Source organism: Mobula birostris, chromosome X, assembly GCF_030028105.1.
Source record: "Mobula birostris isolate sMobBir1 chromosome X, sMobBir1.hap1, whole genome shotgun sequence".
NCBI lineage: Eukaryota > Metazoa > Chordata > Chondrichthyes > Myliobatiformes > Myliobatidae > Mobula > Mobula birostris.
The window spans coordinates 49502723-49521593 of record NC_092402.1 but is presented as its reverse complement, the minus strand read 5'-3'; the positions used below and the strand labels follow the sequence as shown (position 1 = coordinate 49521593).

General features: G+C 41.2%; 1 protein-coding gene across 3 annotated transcripts; it reads left to right on the top strand.

The window, feature by feature from the left end:
- Positions 1 to 7553: 7553 nt before the first annotated feature.
- Positions 7554 to 14301, top strand: LOC140191485 (interleukin-23 subunit alpha-like). Of its 3 annotated transcripts, none has more exons than XM_072248939.1 (5): positions 7554 to 7679; positions 7852 to 8009; positions 9140 to 9241; positions 11158 to 11310; positions 12870 to 14301. In XM_072248939.1, exons 1-5 carry the CDS (start codon positions 7667 to 7669, stop codon positions 13071 to 13073), a joined length of 630 nt encoding a protein of 209 aa, XP_072105040.1. In that variant the 5' UTR covers positions 7554 to 7666; the 3' UTR covers positions 13074 to 14301. The 3 variants fall into 3 exon arrangements, with proteins under 3 accessions (XP_072105040.1, XP_072105041.1, XP_072105042.1); XM_072248940.1 differs by having other exon boundaries at positions 7554 to 7693; XM_072248941.1 differs by having other exon boundaries at positions 7554 to 7759.
- The last annotated feature ends 4570 nt before the right edge of the window (positions 14302 to 18871 follow it).

The following is an 18871-nucleotide window of genomic DNA, read 5'->3' as shown; positions in this document are numbered from 1 at the left end:
GGAGGGGTGGGGATGGTTGGTAAGCACTGTACGTTCCATTCTGCATCCAAACCAAGGGTTCCCAACCAGGGATGCACGGACCCCTTGCTTGATGGTATTGGTCCATGGTGGGAATCCCTGGTCTAAACAGTCGGGGCATGACTGCCAACGTAGTCACCAAAAAAGTGGAAATGGAGAAAGAGCCAGAATTGAAAGAATGCCTTCCAAGACAAAAGATATAGAGATTACTGATTTAATTATAACAACACAGAAGGATACCATTCAGATTATGCTGGCTCCCAGTACAGCAATCCTATTATCCCATTTCCCCTCCCCTCGCATTGTTTTCCATTTTCCGTTAACTCATTCTCTCTTCATCAACACCCCATGGGATTCTTTTACCTTCATGATGGGATAATTTACAGTAGCCAGTTCAAGCATCAGGGCCGCTTTGAGATTTGAGGGGAAACCTGAGCAACCCACACTGTCACAGGGAGAATGAAAAAAAAAAAATATTTTATATATATATACACACACACACACACACACACACACATATATATACATACACACACACAGAGCACTGCATGTCAGGATCAAACCTGGTTCCCTGGAGCTGTGGCATAGCATAACTAATTGATGCACTATAATGCTGGAGAGGCAAAACATCAACTCAACCACTCAGATTATCAGAACAAGTTTATGAAAATTAGTGATATTATGCTCTTCACTTCTCTTGACAGCCAAACTTTGAACTAATTCACTTAACTATATTGGTCTCATACACTGATAGTAACTTCAGAACCACTGATTCACTGAACTACTCATACAATCTACCCACATATTTTAGTTAGCCCTCTCTTCATTAGTATCCATCAACAACTGTTTATGTACATGCTGTTTAAATTTAGATATTGTAAGTCATGATTTTAAAGTGAACCGCCAACTAATAGTGTACTGATCTTGTCTTGTGGTGGCTAAGCGAGGAAGGGTTTATGAAATCCCTCAGCAGCCAGCAAGCATTCTAATTTGCACATGGTTGTAAATGATAAAGATGGGTTCCATCCATAGCAGATTTACAAGATCATTTGGTGAATCAAACTTCAGCACTAAGTCTGCCAGCAATCCCCAGACCATTCTTATTATGAAATTAAAATGATTACTTATAAAGGAATTAAAGGGATGCTCACAGAAATTTGCAGTGTAATAGGATATAGGGTCTATTATGCCCAATAAAGAGATGCTTCCGGTGATCCCCCTTCCCTCCTAGACCCATATTTGTCAGATTCCTGCAGTATGCAGATGATACTTGTGTCTTGACACACTTGAAAATGGAGCTCCAAGACATTGTTGACTTGTTCACTAAAGCAAATGAGTGATGGGCCTTAAACTTAACACCCCCAATCTGACCTGAGTTCCTTCAGCAGCTTATTTTTTAGTCTATTTAAAGGCTGTTGCTATAACATTTGGAAGATGCTAAGGAATGACCAATGGCTTCAAGAAAGCTAACATTCAAAAACACCTTTAAGCTTTGTTCTGTGCCTCATTGTGGAGGTTTTGGAGTCACAAAGAAGCAGATGAGGTTCAGAATTTTGGAGGGTCTGGTGAAGGGGAGTCCATAGGAGACCCAAGAAGGTGGGATGGGAGTGATTTTGATGCAATCTGTGAGTTGAATCTTTCAAGGTGGCCTACTGGCAAGGAGATCCAGGTATTGAGCTCCATGGTGACAAAACAGCATCACATCGTGGAGATCTGATTCTGTCTCAGTACCCAGTTTTGCCCTGTACCTCTGTGAGTGAGCCTGCAGTATGCATGGAGGACCGGAAAGCTACTTGACATCCCAATGGAAACTACACAATAAACCCTTGGATTGCAATCCAGTTTTAAAATTACATTCTACAGTATCACATAGCATACAAAATGTTGTATTTCTTGACCTTAAAAAAGCAAGACTTTCTATAGCACCTTTCATGACTGCATTGTTGTACTGCAGGAGAGATAGCTACTAATCTGTACAGCAAGTTCCCACTAATATCAATGCAAAAACAATCAGATAAATTAGATTTATTGATCTTGGTCAAAGTTATTGGAATTGGTTTATTACTGTCACGTGTACCAAGATACAGTGAAAAGCCTGTCTTGCATACGGTCCATTCAGATCAGATCATTAAACAGTGCATTTAGGTAGAACAAGGCAAAACAATAACAATGCAGGATAAAGTGCAAAAGCTACCAAAAAGTGCAATGTAGGTAAACAATAAAGAGCAAGATCACAACAAGGCCAATAGTCTATCTTATCATGCAAGAGGTTTGTTCAGGTGTCTGATAACAGTGGGATAGGAGCTGTCCTTGAGCCTGGTGGTACATGCTTTCAGGCTTTTGTATCTTCTGTCCGATAGGAGAGAGATGAAGAGACAATGTTCGGGCTGGGTGGGATCTCTGTTTATGTTGACTGCTTTACTGAGGCAGTGAGAAGTATAGAGTCCATAGACAGGAAGCTCGTTTCCGTGATGTGCTGAGTTGTGTCTACAACTCTCTGCAGTTTATTGCAGTCACGGGCAGAGCAGTTTCCATACTAAGCCATTATGCATCCAGACAGAATGCTTTCTATGGTGAATTGATAACAACCGGTAAGGCTGAACAGTCTTCATGGTGAGCTTTCTGGAATGTGGTTGGACCAGGGCAGGATATTGGTGATGTTCACACTTGGAAAATTGAAGTTCTCAACCCTCTCAGCCTCAGTATTGTTGACGTAGACAGGAGCATGTGCACCCTCCCCCCCTCCCCCCCCCCCGCCCATCCTTCCTGAAGTCATAAATATTGACCAGGACAACATTTTAATCATGCCTTGAGATCTATTACATCCATCTGAGAGAGAGGACAAGACTTTGGGTTAATGTCTCATCTGAAAGATGGCACCTCCAACAGTCATGGATGCCATCCTGGAATATGTGCTCAAGGCTCAGAAGTGGATTTGAAGCTACAAGCCTGTGTCTTAGAGATAGAAGTACTACAATCAAGCTGCTATTGTCACCTATAATAGAGCATATAAACACCCAAACAATCTGATCATGTTGATGTTTTATAGTTATGTAGAGATAGAGCACAGCTATCCAAGTCTGTGTCAGCCATCAGCCATCCAATTACCATTACATTAATTCCAGTTTTAATTCTTCCCACATTCCCACCAACAGATTTTATCACTCACCTACATACTATGGACAGTTTATAGTGGCTATTTAACTAACCAACCTTTCCAGCCAAATAGTTATCCTTATACCAAATGCTTGTCTAAACTATTCTTTAAGAATGACATACACTCTGTTTGATATAGGTGAAGCTTTAGTACTGGTGAATATGAGTGCATCTGGCACTGGAGACATCACTAAAACCCAAACAAAACTGTCAGATTTCCAAAGGGCCACTTTGAAGTGTTTATCAAATCTAAATGTCCTTGGAGACATGGATATGCCTGGGAGCTTGGAAGAACTATGGAACAGTCATGAAACTCATAAAGAGGAAGACAAAAACTTTATAGGTGATGAAGGAAAATGACACAGAGTGAGATTGATTTACTACTAAATGTCACTTCTGCACTGTGAAAGAAATTCTTGAATCAAATATGACGAGAGAAGGGAAGTATAATAGAAAGCTTTGTAGTGATATTAAGAAACAAAGAGGATGAGTGGGATGAAGAGGCATGAACTAGAAGAGCTGAATGATTTATTACTATATCAGTAATTTTTAAGTTTCTATGAAACCAGGAAAGAGCAAGCCTGTGACACATAGGCAGAAATGCATTTGGTTTAATAACTTTGTAAATTATCTGAAGATACCAAGCACAAGTGCAATATCTAACTTTTCAGATGATACAAAGCTAATAAAGGGCAATAGATTCCAAAGCAGGATTGGTTTGAATATACTTTGGAATTGGACAGACCGGTGGCAGATGAAGTTCACTCTACACGAGGAGAAAACCACCCAAGAAAAGAGCATTACTTAATTTGAAAGAAACTAATATGGATGGAACATGAGAAAAGTAAGGGATCCACACTTAGGATCAGAATCAAGTTTATTATCACTAGCATGTGATGTGAAATTTGTTAACTAGCAGCAGCAGTTCAATGCAATACATAATATAGAAGAGGAAGACAAAAAATGATAATAATAAATAAATTACTGTCTATGTATATTGAACAGAATATAAATTGTGCAATAACAGAAATAACATATATTTAAAAAGTTAGGTAGTGTTCATGGGGTCAATGTTCATTTAGGAATTGGATAGCAGAGGGGAAGAAGCTATTCCTGAATCGCTGAAAATTCATCAGCAGTGCAAAAAAGATTGCAGCTCCTGATGAGATCTAGGTAAGTGACCAGAATCACTCAGGGAATGCACAATTGGATTATGGGGAAACAATCATGTGAATTGACCACTTTCTCACTGCAAATGAGAGGACTGAGAGATTATATCAGGAAGTAAAAAAGGGGTCCCAGAATTTCCTGTTGTGTGGTAGCATGCTTCATTATTTCCACAAATAGTTTTGAACATGTCTTAATGTTGAGAAAGAGTCAATCTTTCTGCTTGCGATCGTTTAGTTTTCTTGTCCACAGTTGCTGCTTGATTTGTTGAGTTTTGCAGCATTTTCGGTTTTTGATTCAGATTTCCTGTTTTTTTTCCAGATCTCCAGGATTTGCAGTTTCTTGTTTTATTTTTAGTTATTCAAGTTTAAGTTGGTTTTCTTAGGCATACATACTCAATGCCATGAAAATGATCTTTTTTGCAGCAGCGTAGTACATGACAAACATGAATTAGTATAAACTGAAGTTAACAAATTATATATAAATTAGATGACAAAATAGATACAACATTAATGAATGTTGAGGGAAAAGAGAAAGAAATATATTCCGAGGTAGTGTTAAGAATTTTCAGGTCAGTTCAAGAACCTCATGGCATAAGGGAAGAAACTATTGTTGAACCTTAAGGCGTGAGGTTCCTGTACCTCCTGGCTGATGACTGCAAGGAGAAGAGGACATGATGTCATATTCCTGAGGCATCAACTCTTGTAGATGTCCTTGTTGGTGAGGAGATCTGTACATGAGATGGAGCTGGCCAAGTCCACCACTCTCTGTACTCTCCCTGCATTCCTGTGCATTGGAGTTTCCAGACCAAGCCATGAAGCAAGCAGTCAAAATGTTTTCTACAGCACATCAGTAGAAGCTTTGCAGTGTCCTCAATGATCTGCAGAATCTCCTTAAAACTCTAAGAAAGTATGCTTTAAACAATGTTTATAATTTGGGTTGAAAAGTCTGAATGGAGGAAATTTGCACAGATCTAGCTCCATGAAGGGCCAGGAGAAATTAGAATAAATTGGGAATCCTATAGGTAAATCTTGTTGGGTATTTTTTTTTGTGGAAACCGATAAACTCTTAAAACTTCTTTGCTTCTAGTCTCAAACAACCTTCCTTCTTACCGTACTACTGTCTTGAATTTTAGAACATAGAAATGTGTAATTTTTCAAGGTGAAATATTTTTGGTCTTTTTAAGGAACTTATCTGGTCCTTGGACTATAACTAAGTCAGAGTGCATGGGAGAGAATTCCATTGTTCAGGAATTTCATGATTTTGTGGTATGTGAGTGGTACATAGCAGTTATCAGGAGAGCATGCTGCAGTCCTCCTTTTCCCAAATAAGGAAATATCCAGCTCTCTGCCACTGTAAGGAATAGACTAGCTGAGATCATGAAAGCATCAACTCAAATATTCAACCTCAGAGCTGTAACCTGTCCTGCTCATATTGTGCCATCTCAACAACACATACAGGAAATGTTAACTATGCTCAGCTATCAACAGTGGATAGTTGCTTATTCTCCTCTGCATATGTTAAAAGAGGAAAGACTGTTAGTGCCTGAAATTGCAAGTGTCTACAGGTGATCTGTCCATCTAAAATGGGCTGGAGCCTCTAAGTGGGAGAAGTTCCTTTTCTATTTTTACATGCTGTTTTTATCTGACAAAATTGCTTTATTTCAACCTCTTTCAGTTCCTTTTTATTTGTTCATGGCCTGTGGACATAGCTGGCAAGGTCAGCATTTATCTTGCCTACCCATGACTGCCTTTGAATCAAATTACCAGTCCAGTAACCTCATCTTTCTTCACCACAGCTCTTTGTGAAGCTTTCTGTTGCTCAATCCTCAGAATTTCACCACAGATCACCCAGCCCAAATTCAGCTGCTTATACACCAGCATTTTGTAATAAAACATTGAAAGAGATTCTCATGGAACTACAGACTGAAAAAGGGGGCTAAAGATGGCAGATCTGCACCTTAATTGAATTTACTCAGCTTTCTTCCCTATGATTTGATACTCGTAGCTAAAAGGTGAAAGGTAAAATTAGTTAAATCAGTAATTAAATTCAGTGAAATCTCCGTCTGACTCCCAGTATTTAGAGCATTTTTAATTTCTCCAGAAAACGGGCAAATATTCTGATGAAACTTTTTTTTAAAAAAATGCATGACATTTCAAGAGAAATGTTAGTTTCCTCACACACCATTAGGATATTGTCACATTCTTCATGTTCACTTGAACACCCTCAACTCATTTGAAGTACTTATTAATTTGGAGAAGGAAATAATTTCCAGCCAAAACTCCAGATTTTACACTTTGTCATCAGTTTTCCCTTTTGCCCTTAAATTGACAACTATTTTTGTCACAAGGTGGGGAGCAAGGGTGGACCCAAGTGCAAGACACTAACACCTCTTGTGAGGTTAACTAAACTGATATATTGCTCGTTACAAGGAGAGCAAGGCAGAAGCGGGAATAGCGTAATGGACAAGGACTCAGGCCCTGGACTAGGCTGGGACTAAGGGTCTGGGCTTAAGACTCGGAACACGGACCTCCAGTGCCAGGGCTCGATACTTGAAACCTCAAGAGCCAGGGCCTCTTATTCATTGGACAGACTCAGGCACAGGACATAAAACACTGAGCCGGGAATCCTCCTCAGACACAGGACGGAGTCAGGACACTTCTTGACACAGGGTCAGGACCCTTCCAGGGTACAGGGCTGGGACCCCTTTTAGACGTAGGACATGGATACGGAGACCACACAACAATGGACAGAACTATAACTGGGCCCAAGTACGCTCCAAGCCGCGGCGAGCTCTTAACTCACCTCCAGCGGGTTAACTTTGACCCGTACTGACAAGGGAAGGAGGCTTGCTGGCGCTTGCTCCAGCAAGAAACTTAGTTGGCTCTGGCCAGATGACAGTGACTCTCACTACCTTCGGTGACTTTATTAACGTTCTGGCCCCGAACGACTGAAAGCCGGAGACTGATAAACTGTCGGTTCAGCCGAGGGTAAATTGCCTCTAATCACCAAGCCCAAGGGACACGGGAAAACAGGGAATCAAAGGGAAACAGGGAGTCAACGGTCCGGATCGTAACACAAACAAAGTAAATTTAAAGGGAACCCAATCCAGACCATGACAATTTTATGCAGATGAGGGAAATAAAACGTCCGCAGGAAATTAATCGCTCACCGAAATTTCTTAAGCAATAAAGACTAGAGGAATTCGTAATCCAGTTGCTGATGCAAGCTCGAATAACCAAATACAATCAACTAATCTTTTTTGAACATATGACTATCCAGTGGAAAGCGTGGGTTGGGTGTTTTTGTTCAGGATGCGGTGGACATGAGTGAGACAGGTACATTGGTGTAGGTACGTTATTTGTAAAGAAACCGCGCTTTCCGAACTTGAACTGGGAAATTCCGCTCTAACGTGTAGGTCAGTATAAAGGCGGGATCTGCTGTGCCTTGTATTGGATTGTGTTCGACAATCTGCTGTGGTTCAGTGTTTAGCTGTGATTTTTTTTCAAGGAGTGATGGAGGGATGCTTCGGGGTGCTAGCGCTGGTCTGGCTACTCGGTGTGGCCGGCGTCGCGGAATCAGAATCAGATCAGCGGCCCAGTTGGATATCCTGTCGAACTCTTTCCAGGAATCTCACTTCAAAGATTTTTAACTACACACATAGACCGGTGAGTTGCTGCAAATTGAATATTATTTGCCCAATTTGTTTAAGGCTTAATCAATAAGTAATCCCACTACAAAGAAAGTTTGCACTAGAAGAAATCGGTATTTCTCAATTAAGTGCTGTAAAGCAAACTTACACTGCATCTTTAAGCGTTTAATTGTTTAGAAAATGAACTAAATATACAAAAAAACTTCGCAATAATGAATTTCCATAATTATATTTGTTATTATTTAGAGCTTAATTAGTTCAATTTTACAATAATTTAGGTAAGGTTTAAATCACTTTCAATAATTTTGAACTTGCTTTCTATGTATGAAGCTTTCAAATCCATACAAAACTATTAACTTAAACTGATTACAAAATGATGGTATATTGGGATAACTTATTTCCTATGGTAATTCTCAAATCTTCAGACGATTAGTTTCGTAGATAAATGTACCAATCGTGTGGAATAAACTAAGATTCCCTCGCAACCTAAACGGAGGTAGTCTGCATGTGCTCACTGAAACCTCAACAGAACTCAATCGAATTCGTATAAATGCCCGCAAAATTTTGGACTCTCCTCATTCTCTCCCTACAGATATTATCACCCTTACCCTAACGCAGGGCTTTGGTTCGAAAGATCAAAAGAACATTCACTCCACCGCCCCATATTAGTGGGCTTTCTCACCTCTCTGTCTCTCTCTGTCTTCACACACACACAGATATTGCCCGACCTGCTGAGTGTTTCCAACAGCTTCTGTCTTCATTTCCGATTTCTAGCATCTGCAGTTTTTTCTTAATATTCTCTGTGACCCAACATTTGATACCTTCCCCAACATCACCTGATCTAGCTCTTTTGTTTGACAACTGTAGGTCCTTTAAAAGATAAATTGTTGCGCTGAGGTCTGTGCGACGGAGATTGGCATGCGGTGGGAGGCGGAGGATGGGGTAGTAATGAATGCGACAGAATGACAAAGAAGAAATTCTCAATAGCCCCTGGATGCGAGGAAGTTCAGACCCGGCGCTACGGCCAGATTGTGACAATCAGGGCTGAGCACTACCTGCGTCAACCGCAATAATACAACGAACAATTTATGGGGTGTTCAAATCACAAACACCGTAACAAGAACTTCGATTTCTTTTTTCCGGCAGGAGGGTTGCTTGGAAAATCTTCAGCTGAATGGCAGTGAAAATATTCCACGCATAGAAGTCAGTGACAACTGTGACCCCGACACGCTCAAGACCTTACCGGAGGTAAGCTTCAGCTGGCAGGGTAAAGCGGTGGATTGGTTACGTTCCTGGAATCATGACAGAAATTGTGACCAAATGCCTCTGTGGTATAAATGATTATTTTTAAAGACAAGTTAAAATCCATATAAGTGACCGCGACCACGTCGAATGGTTGAAAAATCCACCTGACGTCCTTAGCTAGTCTAGGCTTAGATATGACTCCAGTCCCATTACACCCTAGGTTGCTCTGGTTGCTCTGGTCGCCCTCGGAAGCGGTCAGTTGGACATTTAGAAGGAGAAATGGCAGATGGAATTTAATAAAGACAAGTGTGAGTTGATGCACGTTTGGAGGTCCAGTATAAGAATGGACAGAAAATAGCAAAACCCTGAAGAGCACTGACATACAGAGGTGCAAGTCCATTCCTCGCTGAGAGTGGCGACATAACTGGATCGGGTGGTAAAGGAAGTGTATAGCATGCTTTCCTTCTTTGGCGAGGGTACTGAGTATAAACCAGGAAGAAAGTTAAATCTGTATAAAACTTTAATCAGGCTACATTTTAGAGTATTGTCTCCCGTTCTGGTCTCCACGCTGTAGGAAGGATGTGGAGGCTTTGGAGAGTGTCTAGAAGAAATTCACCAGGATATTGCTTGGAATGTATTTGCTATAAAGAGAGATTGCTTGCAAACTTCAATTGTTTTCTCAGGAACATCGGAGGCTGAGAGGCAACCTCAGAAGTATACAAAATAATGAGAGAAGCACATAACATTATTAGATAGGATAAATAAAGTCTTTTTCTAGGGTGGAAATGTCAAATATGGGAGGACATAGGTTGAAGATGAGGGGGAATGTTTAAAGGAGATTTATGAGGCAAGCTTTTTTATGAAACACAGGAGGTGGTAGGTGCTGGAGAGGTGGTAGTACCAAATATCAGCAACATTTAAGAGGCATTGAGACATGAAGAGGCAAGGATTAGAGGGATATAGCCCATGTTCAGGCAGATGGTACTGGAAGTGATGGGCTGAACTTGTATATTCAATGTAATTATCCTACTAACCCAGTGAGTTTTAGTCCCATTTTCCCTCCCCTTCTCCAGTGCTCTGAAATGCTTTTCTTTCCTTTGGACCAGTGTGTAACCTTCTCACCATGTAGCACTGCATTAAACTTGTAGACTTTTATAGGCATTTCCTGATTTTGCTGACCTTCAATATTTCTTTGTCTGGCCTCTGGAGGGGTTGTACTTCACATGCATGGGCACCCCATGTTTACAGAAATACCTGCAGTAATACTCTGCATATGGCCCCACTGTGTGGATTTCAACAGGTGAAGAATTCCTCTGCCTCAGTCCATGTTCATCCTAGTACCTAACTGCTCTCTGAAGGTGGCCTGCTGAGTTAAACCAGTCCACTATCAGAGATGCAAGTAGACAGCTCACACTTGGTTATTCAGAGAAATTAAAAACAGGCATTGTTCATGTCTTGAGAATGACCACAATTGGCTGTCATGTTATTTGATACAATGCTCTTGGACTGAAAAACACACCCTATTGTTATTCAGGGGCCTTGGTGAAGAGTACTTTGATCTTGGGTGAGAATGGGTTTCAATATGGCTGCGATATTGTCCACCAAACCATAGTCTAGCATTGCTCACTGCCTAACCACACACACCTGAGAGCTGTCAGAGAGTTCATGGGGCTTATAAATCTGACCCTAGCATGACTAAAAGGTCTTTCTGGTTTTATGGTGGTTTTGGCCAGAGATATTATTTTACCCCAGTGCTGCCAATCATCAGACACAACACGAGGGATGCCAATTACGTTGAAGACCAGGACGCAAAGCACTGAATTGTAGCAACCTAAATGGGACTGGATATTAACATGGACACAGGTAAACACTGCATACATTGGTTTTACTTATGGTAATATCCCTTTGGACTCTTCCAGACATGCCTGAAGAAAATTAAGGAAGGCTTGTTATACTATCACAATCAGTTTAACCAACTGGTAAAAGTGAGTGTGTCAAAACATGGCAGCGATGTTTGGACATTTGCAGATAATCTTTCAAAAATGATCTTGGATCTTCTCAAGACAATCAAGGTAATACATAGTTGTACAAATAAGAAGTTTGGAGATGGGATGGTACTTTGCAAGGCTTGAAGGATTGGTCAATAGAGTAGAGTCAATCATCTGGGGAGTGATGCTTAATAAATGAACTTTTTTTTAATAGCTTAGAGCAACAGATTTTCAAAGCTAATCAGGATGCCTGGTTTGTGTATTGCTTTTGTGCTGGAAGATTCACAAGCAACGAAGTAAGTGCCACGAAGGCAGCTGTGGGTGATAAAGATCCAACTTTAGCAGCTGTGGAAATAAACATAGATAAAGGGAAACATTAATTATAGAAAGCTAATAAAACCTTCCTGCAACAGCATGAAACCAGTTGGACCAAGTAGTCTTATTTAAGGGATGCAGCTTTGGAGTAAACAGTCATAACTTGTTAAAGGAACGGACTGTTCTTAAAGGAATCAGGAAAAATATGTCATGAGGTCTTACCTTTGTTAACATATTGTACCTTGATGGGAAAAATGGATGTATGAAGGAACATTGTTTCAAAATGGATCTTCATAAACCCTGAACAATATGGAAATTGAAAACTAGCTTGTGTCTAGTTGAACCAACCGTTTATACTATATTTCAGTATATAAAGTATTTTTGTATATACTCCACCCACAAATGTTTCATGTTTGCTTGATGTGTTGCTGTGAACCAGAGGGTTAAGAGGGTTGCATGCGAAAAGGAACGATTTGCAATGTCAGTGTTTTTGGATTGATTTTTATGCTGTGACTTATGCATTAGATTTAAAATCAATTTCCAGAGATGCATTAACCCATTGCACCTTCCAGCTTCCAGTCATCTCAGTCCTGGGTCAGTGCTACAGGGGTTTCTCAACCCAACCATTTTTATCTGTTTCATCAATGTGCTTTCTTTCATTACAAGGTCAGAAGTAGGAATGCTTACTGATGATTGTCCGGGTTGTGAATACAATGGAATATTATAAAATTAATCAGTCTGTTCATATTATGCGGTAATACCTAGACAACATTCAGGTCTGAGGTGAGAAGTAGAAATAACACTTTCACTACAAAAGTGCCAGGCAATGACCATCTCCAACAAAAGAGAGTTAAACCACCTACCCATGATGTTACAAGGCATCACCATTGTTGAGCCTCTCATTATCAACATCCTGGGATCACCATTGAACAGAAACTTAGTTGGACCAGCTAGGTAAATATCCAGCTCACGTGGTGAGTGATTTGCCTTCTGGCACCCCAGAACCTCTGACCATCCATAAGGTACAAGTCAGGAAGGAGTGTGAAGGAACGCACCAGGATAGGTACAGCACCAACAAAATGCTCAAGATCATTGAGGACAAAGCAGTCCTCTTGAATGGTACGTTGGGGATGCACCTTCACCACAAGGGCTGCAGTTAATCAAGAAGATATCCTTACAACCATCTTCTCAAGAGCAACTGGTGATGGGCAATGAATGTCCGCAACACCCTTACTTTGAAAAATGAATACAATATGTGAGACATCAAGCTGCTGTATTAGAAGGGCAATTTTGTGACCTGGTTAATGGTTGATACGTTTATGTTTCAGACCTCAGATAACAGCACTGATGCCACGGACAGCAAGGTCACCAACAACGATGTCACAGATGTGCACCAGATCAATGATTGGATATTGAACTGCACAATGTTTGTTACTTTGCGGAGATTTCAGTCATTTTCATCTTTGGTAGCCCGTGTCTTTGGACATCCTACAGGAAACCCTTCGAATCATTTTAATACAGGCAACTATTGAGTATAGTTAAGGCACCAGGTGGGTCAGGAATCATCCTGAAAAATAGACAATGTCCAGTTTGTGTTGAACAGTCCCTTTTCTACACAAATATTTGAAATACAAGGTACCTAAATTTTCCAAATTATAATTTGCTTTATAAATAATCATCTTGAATGCATGTGGCAGTATAGTGGTTACTATTTGATTAATCCAGTGGATTAGGAGTTCACATCCTGGCATTTGCATTCATATTTTTTTGGGAAAAAATACATCTCAGCAAAGCAAACCATGAAATTGTTAGTTAAAACTCAACTGGTTCACTTAGTACCCTTTAAGAAAAAGATAGGCTTTTATGTGACTTAATTCCTGTATCAGTCTTCCCTGCTTAGAAAATCATTCAAGAACCGCCAGCTCTTTTAGGCAACTCAGTAAATTCTGACCTTGCCACTGATACCAACATCCTGTGAGCAAGGGGAAAGTAATCAAATGCATGTGAAAACCTTGAGCATTGACTTTTTTTCAGAAAAAAAAATGTTAAACCTCTGCATTTTGATGCATGTGTGCACTTGTGCATACATCTATCTTGCAAAACTGAGTTGATATTTTCATATGATGGGGAAATGCCAGTTAATTGAAATGCACACAAATCGTCCTCTCTTGACCCCATAATTTCAGACCTGAATATTTTGATTAGGCTCTTTTCAGTGTTTTTTAAAGTCTGGTTGAAACAGAATAGCCCTTCCCAAGTACGAATGTCAGTGACACTATAATACATCTCATATTTCTAAATCAATAGTATTTCAATGATATGATAATTCTGGATTGTTTTGCTTGATGGTCTTATAAGAATATTATTTTTTATCTGATTTCACCCACCATTTTCTAACTTCCCATTTAACATATTTATGTGATCCCAGAAGGTAATTAATTATAAAGCCTTTTAAGCAAGAAATTAAGAAAACATTTCTGCTTTGAGCTCTGGTTCTACGTTTTGCTCTCATATTCACACAGTCTTTGTACTTGTTTCATCTCATCAGTTTAACAAATGAGATTGGACAGCTTGACGTACTGTAAAAATATCTAGATATTTATTTTCAACAAAATATTTGATATATATTTATACTATTTAATACCAATGTGCTTCAAGCTTTAATCTTGCTAGCGTTTGTTACAGTGTATTAATGATTATAACTGTTTCTAACATTTTCAAGCTTATATTTAAAAGTTTGTAGAAGACAAATTTATAAGAAGTGTAATAAAGATCTCAGTAAATTCAAGTGTCTGTTCTTGATCTAGGAGGCTGAAAAGAGCAGTCTGATACTAAGAATGGGTTTTGTCAGATAGTGGAAACAATCAAACGTAAAGGGGAACAAAAAGCAATAGAGGAAATAGACGGTGTTCATACTAAGTAAAGGAGGAACTGTCATTCAGGAATTGCACCAAAATCTGACTGTGCTCCAACCCCACATTTGATTCTCTAGATGTGGAACAGCCAGAGCACCTTTAGGTAGATCACTGAATAACCCAGCTAAAACCAGGAGAGAAAATGTCCAGTGATCAACACGGGACTCTAAAAGCCTCTTCACCACCTCATCCATGTAGTTCTTTGTGGGTGAGTACAGACAATGTGTACCGGCAGGACATTTGACTGAGTATGCATAATAGCTGAAACTATCAGCAACTGAGGTTCACATGGGAAAGTTATGCCCTGAGTTGAACCGAACACACAAGTAACTGGACACTTGGAAACCATTCTGATCAAGTTTTGGATGGTGTGTCAAATGATCTCAGAGTCCCAGAGGCCTAGGACAAAAATTCTCCACAAAAAGCCCATAAAACTCCTGATGTCCCAATGCAGGGTTTCAATCCGAAATGTCAACAATTCCTTTCCTCCCACAAATGCTGAATTACTCCAGCACATTGCTTGTTGCTCTATAAAAACACAACCTTTGTGCAGCTTGTAGAATTTCATTAGGTGCACATTGCCTGATGTGTTTGTCTAAGTTGCTCAATTCCTTCCACTAAGATGGCAGCGCACTCGCTGCAACGGCCACTCTGGGTCCAATCAAAGGTGCATTTGTTTGTCTTGCGTGCCTTTTTTACCATCACAAGTCATTGCTGGATACTAAGAACATCGAGTACTGCAGGACTACCCCATCAGTGAGTTGCCTGATAGAGACGGAGCTAGACTTAATGCATACCCTTAGTGGGTTGTCACTTTTTAGATTATGAGAACACTTGGTCCTCTTTTATTGTCATTTAGAAATGCATATATGCATAAAGAAATTATACAATGTTTCTCTGGAGTGATATCACAGAAAACAGGACAGACCAAAGACTAACACTGACAGAAGCACATAATTATAACATATAGTTACAGCAGTGCAAAACAATACCATAATTTGATGAAGAACAGACCATGGGCACAGTAAAAAAAAGTCTCAAAGTCCTGGGTCGATTGACTCCCGAGTCCCCGATAGCAGGCGGCAAAAGGGAGAAACTCCCTGCCATAAACCTCCAGGCACCGTCAACTTGCCGATACACTTGGACTTGTTGTGTACTGTTGAATGGTGCGCAGTGTGAGTAATTGTCTTGGATATTTTTATTATGATCGCAAGAGCCTGTTGGACATTGGTAGTGTAGAATACTGCAAGTCCGCTTCACTGGATCATTGGCAAAACTGACAGTGAGCGAGTTGCATTGCCTTGGTTTTGGTGAGGATTAGGCTGCCTGGGAGAGGAGATGCCAAGGCTGTGTGGCAGGGCCCATACGCTGGAATCTGTACTTGGGTCGGGGTCTGGCCTCTCCCGTTGGTGCTGCTCTTCAGTGTTCACTCAGTGGCAGAACAAGCTGGACCAGGACAACTTCCCATCAATTCTATAGTCACACCACTCAGGGACTTGGGCTATATTATATCTTTTGTTCTTTGCGACTGTAATTTTCTGAAATTGTGACTACGTGTGCTATGTGCAGTGTGCTGTTGGTACTGTGTTTTACACCTCAGCCTTGGAAGAGCACTGTTCATTTGCCTGTGTTCATGTGTGTTTGAGTGATAATTAAATGAACTTGACTGCACCACAAAATTTTCTGATTGCTTGGATAATATTCAAAGATGGGACAGGTGTTATGAACACAAACAACAGGAATTCTGCAGATGCTGGAAATTCAAGCAACACACATCAAAGTTGCTGGTGAACGCAGCAGGCCAGGCAGCATCTGTAGGAAGAGGTGCAGTCGACATTTCAGGCCGAGACTGTTACTCATTTTTTACACACATTCTTTCTCTCACTCTCCTTTTTCTCCCTCTGTCCCTCTGAATATACCTCTTGCCCATCCTCTGGGTCCCCCCCCCCGTCTTTCTTCTCGGACCTCCTGTCCCATGATCCTCTCATATCCCCTTTTGCCTATCACCTGTCCAGCTCTTGGCTCCATCCCTCCCCCTCCTGTCTCCTCCTATCATTTTGGATCTCCTCCTCCTCCTCCAACTTTCAAATCCCTTACTAACACTTCCTTCAGTTAGTCCTGACGAAGGGTCTCGGCCTGAAACGTCGACTGTACCTCTTCCTAGAGATGCTGCCTGGCCTGCTGCGTTCACCAGCAACTTTGATGTGTGTTGTTATGAATACAAGTTCTGTCTTCCTTTGATTAATCTAAGTAAATGCAGTACAGTGCATTATGATTGAATGCACATTCTGCCCTGAAGGGAAAATTCTATCTGATTAGTCAGAGTACGTCAACAGGCTTCCGCTTCCTCTGGTGGGCAGCACAGTACTTGATTTGTGTTGTTCCTGGAAAAAGGATTTACAGATATTGGAGTTTTCAACCTACAGACAAACTCTCTCCACGTTCAATTCTCCCCCGAGGGCTCTGCGTGAAAAATAATTAAATTTTAAAGAAAGATAGACAAGGTACCATTTCAATGATTCCCTTCGTAATCTCAGGACATTCCATAGTCCTTCATAGTCAGTGAAATACTTTGAGAGGAGTCACTACTGTAATGCAGAAAATGAGGCTGTCTACTTTAGCACAACAAGCTACCACAAGCAGTAATGAGACAACTGGTCCGAGAATGTAGGTCCTAATGTTCAACCCATGTCTATCACTGTGTAAAGATAACAGGTTTAGGGAACCTCAATTGTAGCCCTGGTTGGGGGGTAGGGAAGGTGATGCATAGCAGGTCGAGGCATGTAGGAACAAATAAAGTACTTATGAAGTACAAGAAATGCAAGTAAAATCAGGAGGGCTAGAAGAAGGCATGAGGTTGCTGTAGCAGACAAGGTGAAGGAGAATCCAAAGGGATTCTACAGATGTGTTAAGAGCAAAAGGATGACAGTTGGTCCTCTGGAAGATCAGAATGGTAATCTATGCGTGGAGACAAAAGAGATGGGAGAGATCTTAAATGGATTTTGTGCATCTGCATTTCCTCAGGAAATGGACACAGTCTATAGAAGTGAGGCAAAGCAGCATCAACTTTATGGACTCTGTACAGATTACAGAAGAGGTGCTTGCTACCCTGAGGCAAATCAGGGTGGATTAATCCCCAGGGCCTGACAAGGTGTTTTCTCAGACCCTGTGGAAGACTAGTCCAGACATTTCAAGGGCCCTAGCAGAGATATTTAAAACATTCTTAGCGACAAGTGAGGTGCCAGAGGATTGGAGAATAGCTAATGGTGTTCTGCTGTTTAAGAAAGGATCTAAAAATAAACAAGGAAATTACAGACCAGTGAGCCTGACATCAGTAGTGGGAAAGTTATTAGAAGGTATTCAAAGGGACCGGATACAAGTATTTGGATAGACATGACTGATTAAGAACATTTAGCATAATACGGTAGGTCATATCTAACCAATCTTGAGTTTCTTTTGAGGAAGTTACCAGGTTTTGGCTCAATGGGGCTTGGGCGTTAATGCGTCAAGGCGAGCCAGGTTGCCTGTGTAGAATACAGACAGGAAGTATGTGTGTGAGGTTAGTGTTCTGTGCTCAGCGTCAGATGTGGGAAGTCTGGGAGACTCCCAGCCTCCTGGACAGCCACATCTGTGCCAGGTGTGTCAAGCTGCAGCTCCTTAGGGACCACGTTAGGGAACTGGAGATGCAGCTCAATGACCTTCGTCTGGTCAGGGAAAGTGAGGAGGTGATAGAGAGGAGCTATAGGCAAGTAGTCACACCGGGGCATCGGGAGACAGATGAGTGGGTAACAGTCATGAGAGGGAAGGGCAGGAGTCAGATACTAGAGAGTACCTCTGTGGCTGTTCCCCTTAACAATATGTACTCTTGTTTGAGTACTGTTGGGGGAGACGGCCTACCTGGGGGAAGCAACAGTGACCGTACCTCTGGCACAGAGTCTGGCCCTGTGGCTCAGAAGAGAAGGGAAAGGAAGAGGATGGCAGCAGTGATAGGGGATTCTATAGTTAGGGGGGCAGACAGATGATTCTGTGGACGCAGGAAAGAAACACAGATGGTAGTTTGTCTCCCAGGTGCCAGGGTGTTTCTGATCGTGTCCATGATATCCTGAAGTGGGAGGGAGAACAGCCAGAGGTTGTGGTACATAATGGTACTGATGACATGGGCAGGAAAAGGGAGGAGGTCCTGAAAGCAGACTACAGGGAGTTAGGAAGGAAGTTGAGAAGCAGGACCACAAAGGTAGTCATCTCGGGATTACTGCCTGTGCCACGTGACAGTGAGTATAGAAATAGAATGAGGTGGAGGATAAATGCGTGGCTGAGGGATTGGAGCAGGGGGCAGGGATTCAGATTTCTGCATCACTGGGGCCCCTTTTGGGGCAGGCGTGACCTGTACAAAAACGTCGGGTTGCACCTGAATC

Coding starts and splice junctions, on each gene's coding strand:
- LOC140191485 (XM_072248939.1), top strand. Junction 9,242..11,157: donor CGCTCAAGACCTTACCGGAG/GTAAGCTTCAGC, acceptor GGACTCTTCCAG/ACATGCCTGAAGAAAATTAA. Junction 11,311..12,869: donor ATCTTCTCAAGACAATCAAG/GTAATACATAGT, acceptor TTTATGTTTCAG/ACCTCAGATAACAGCACTGA.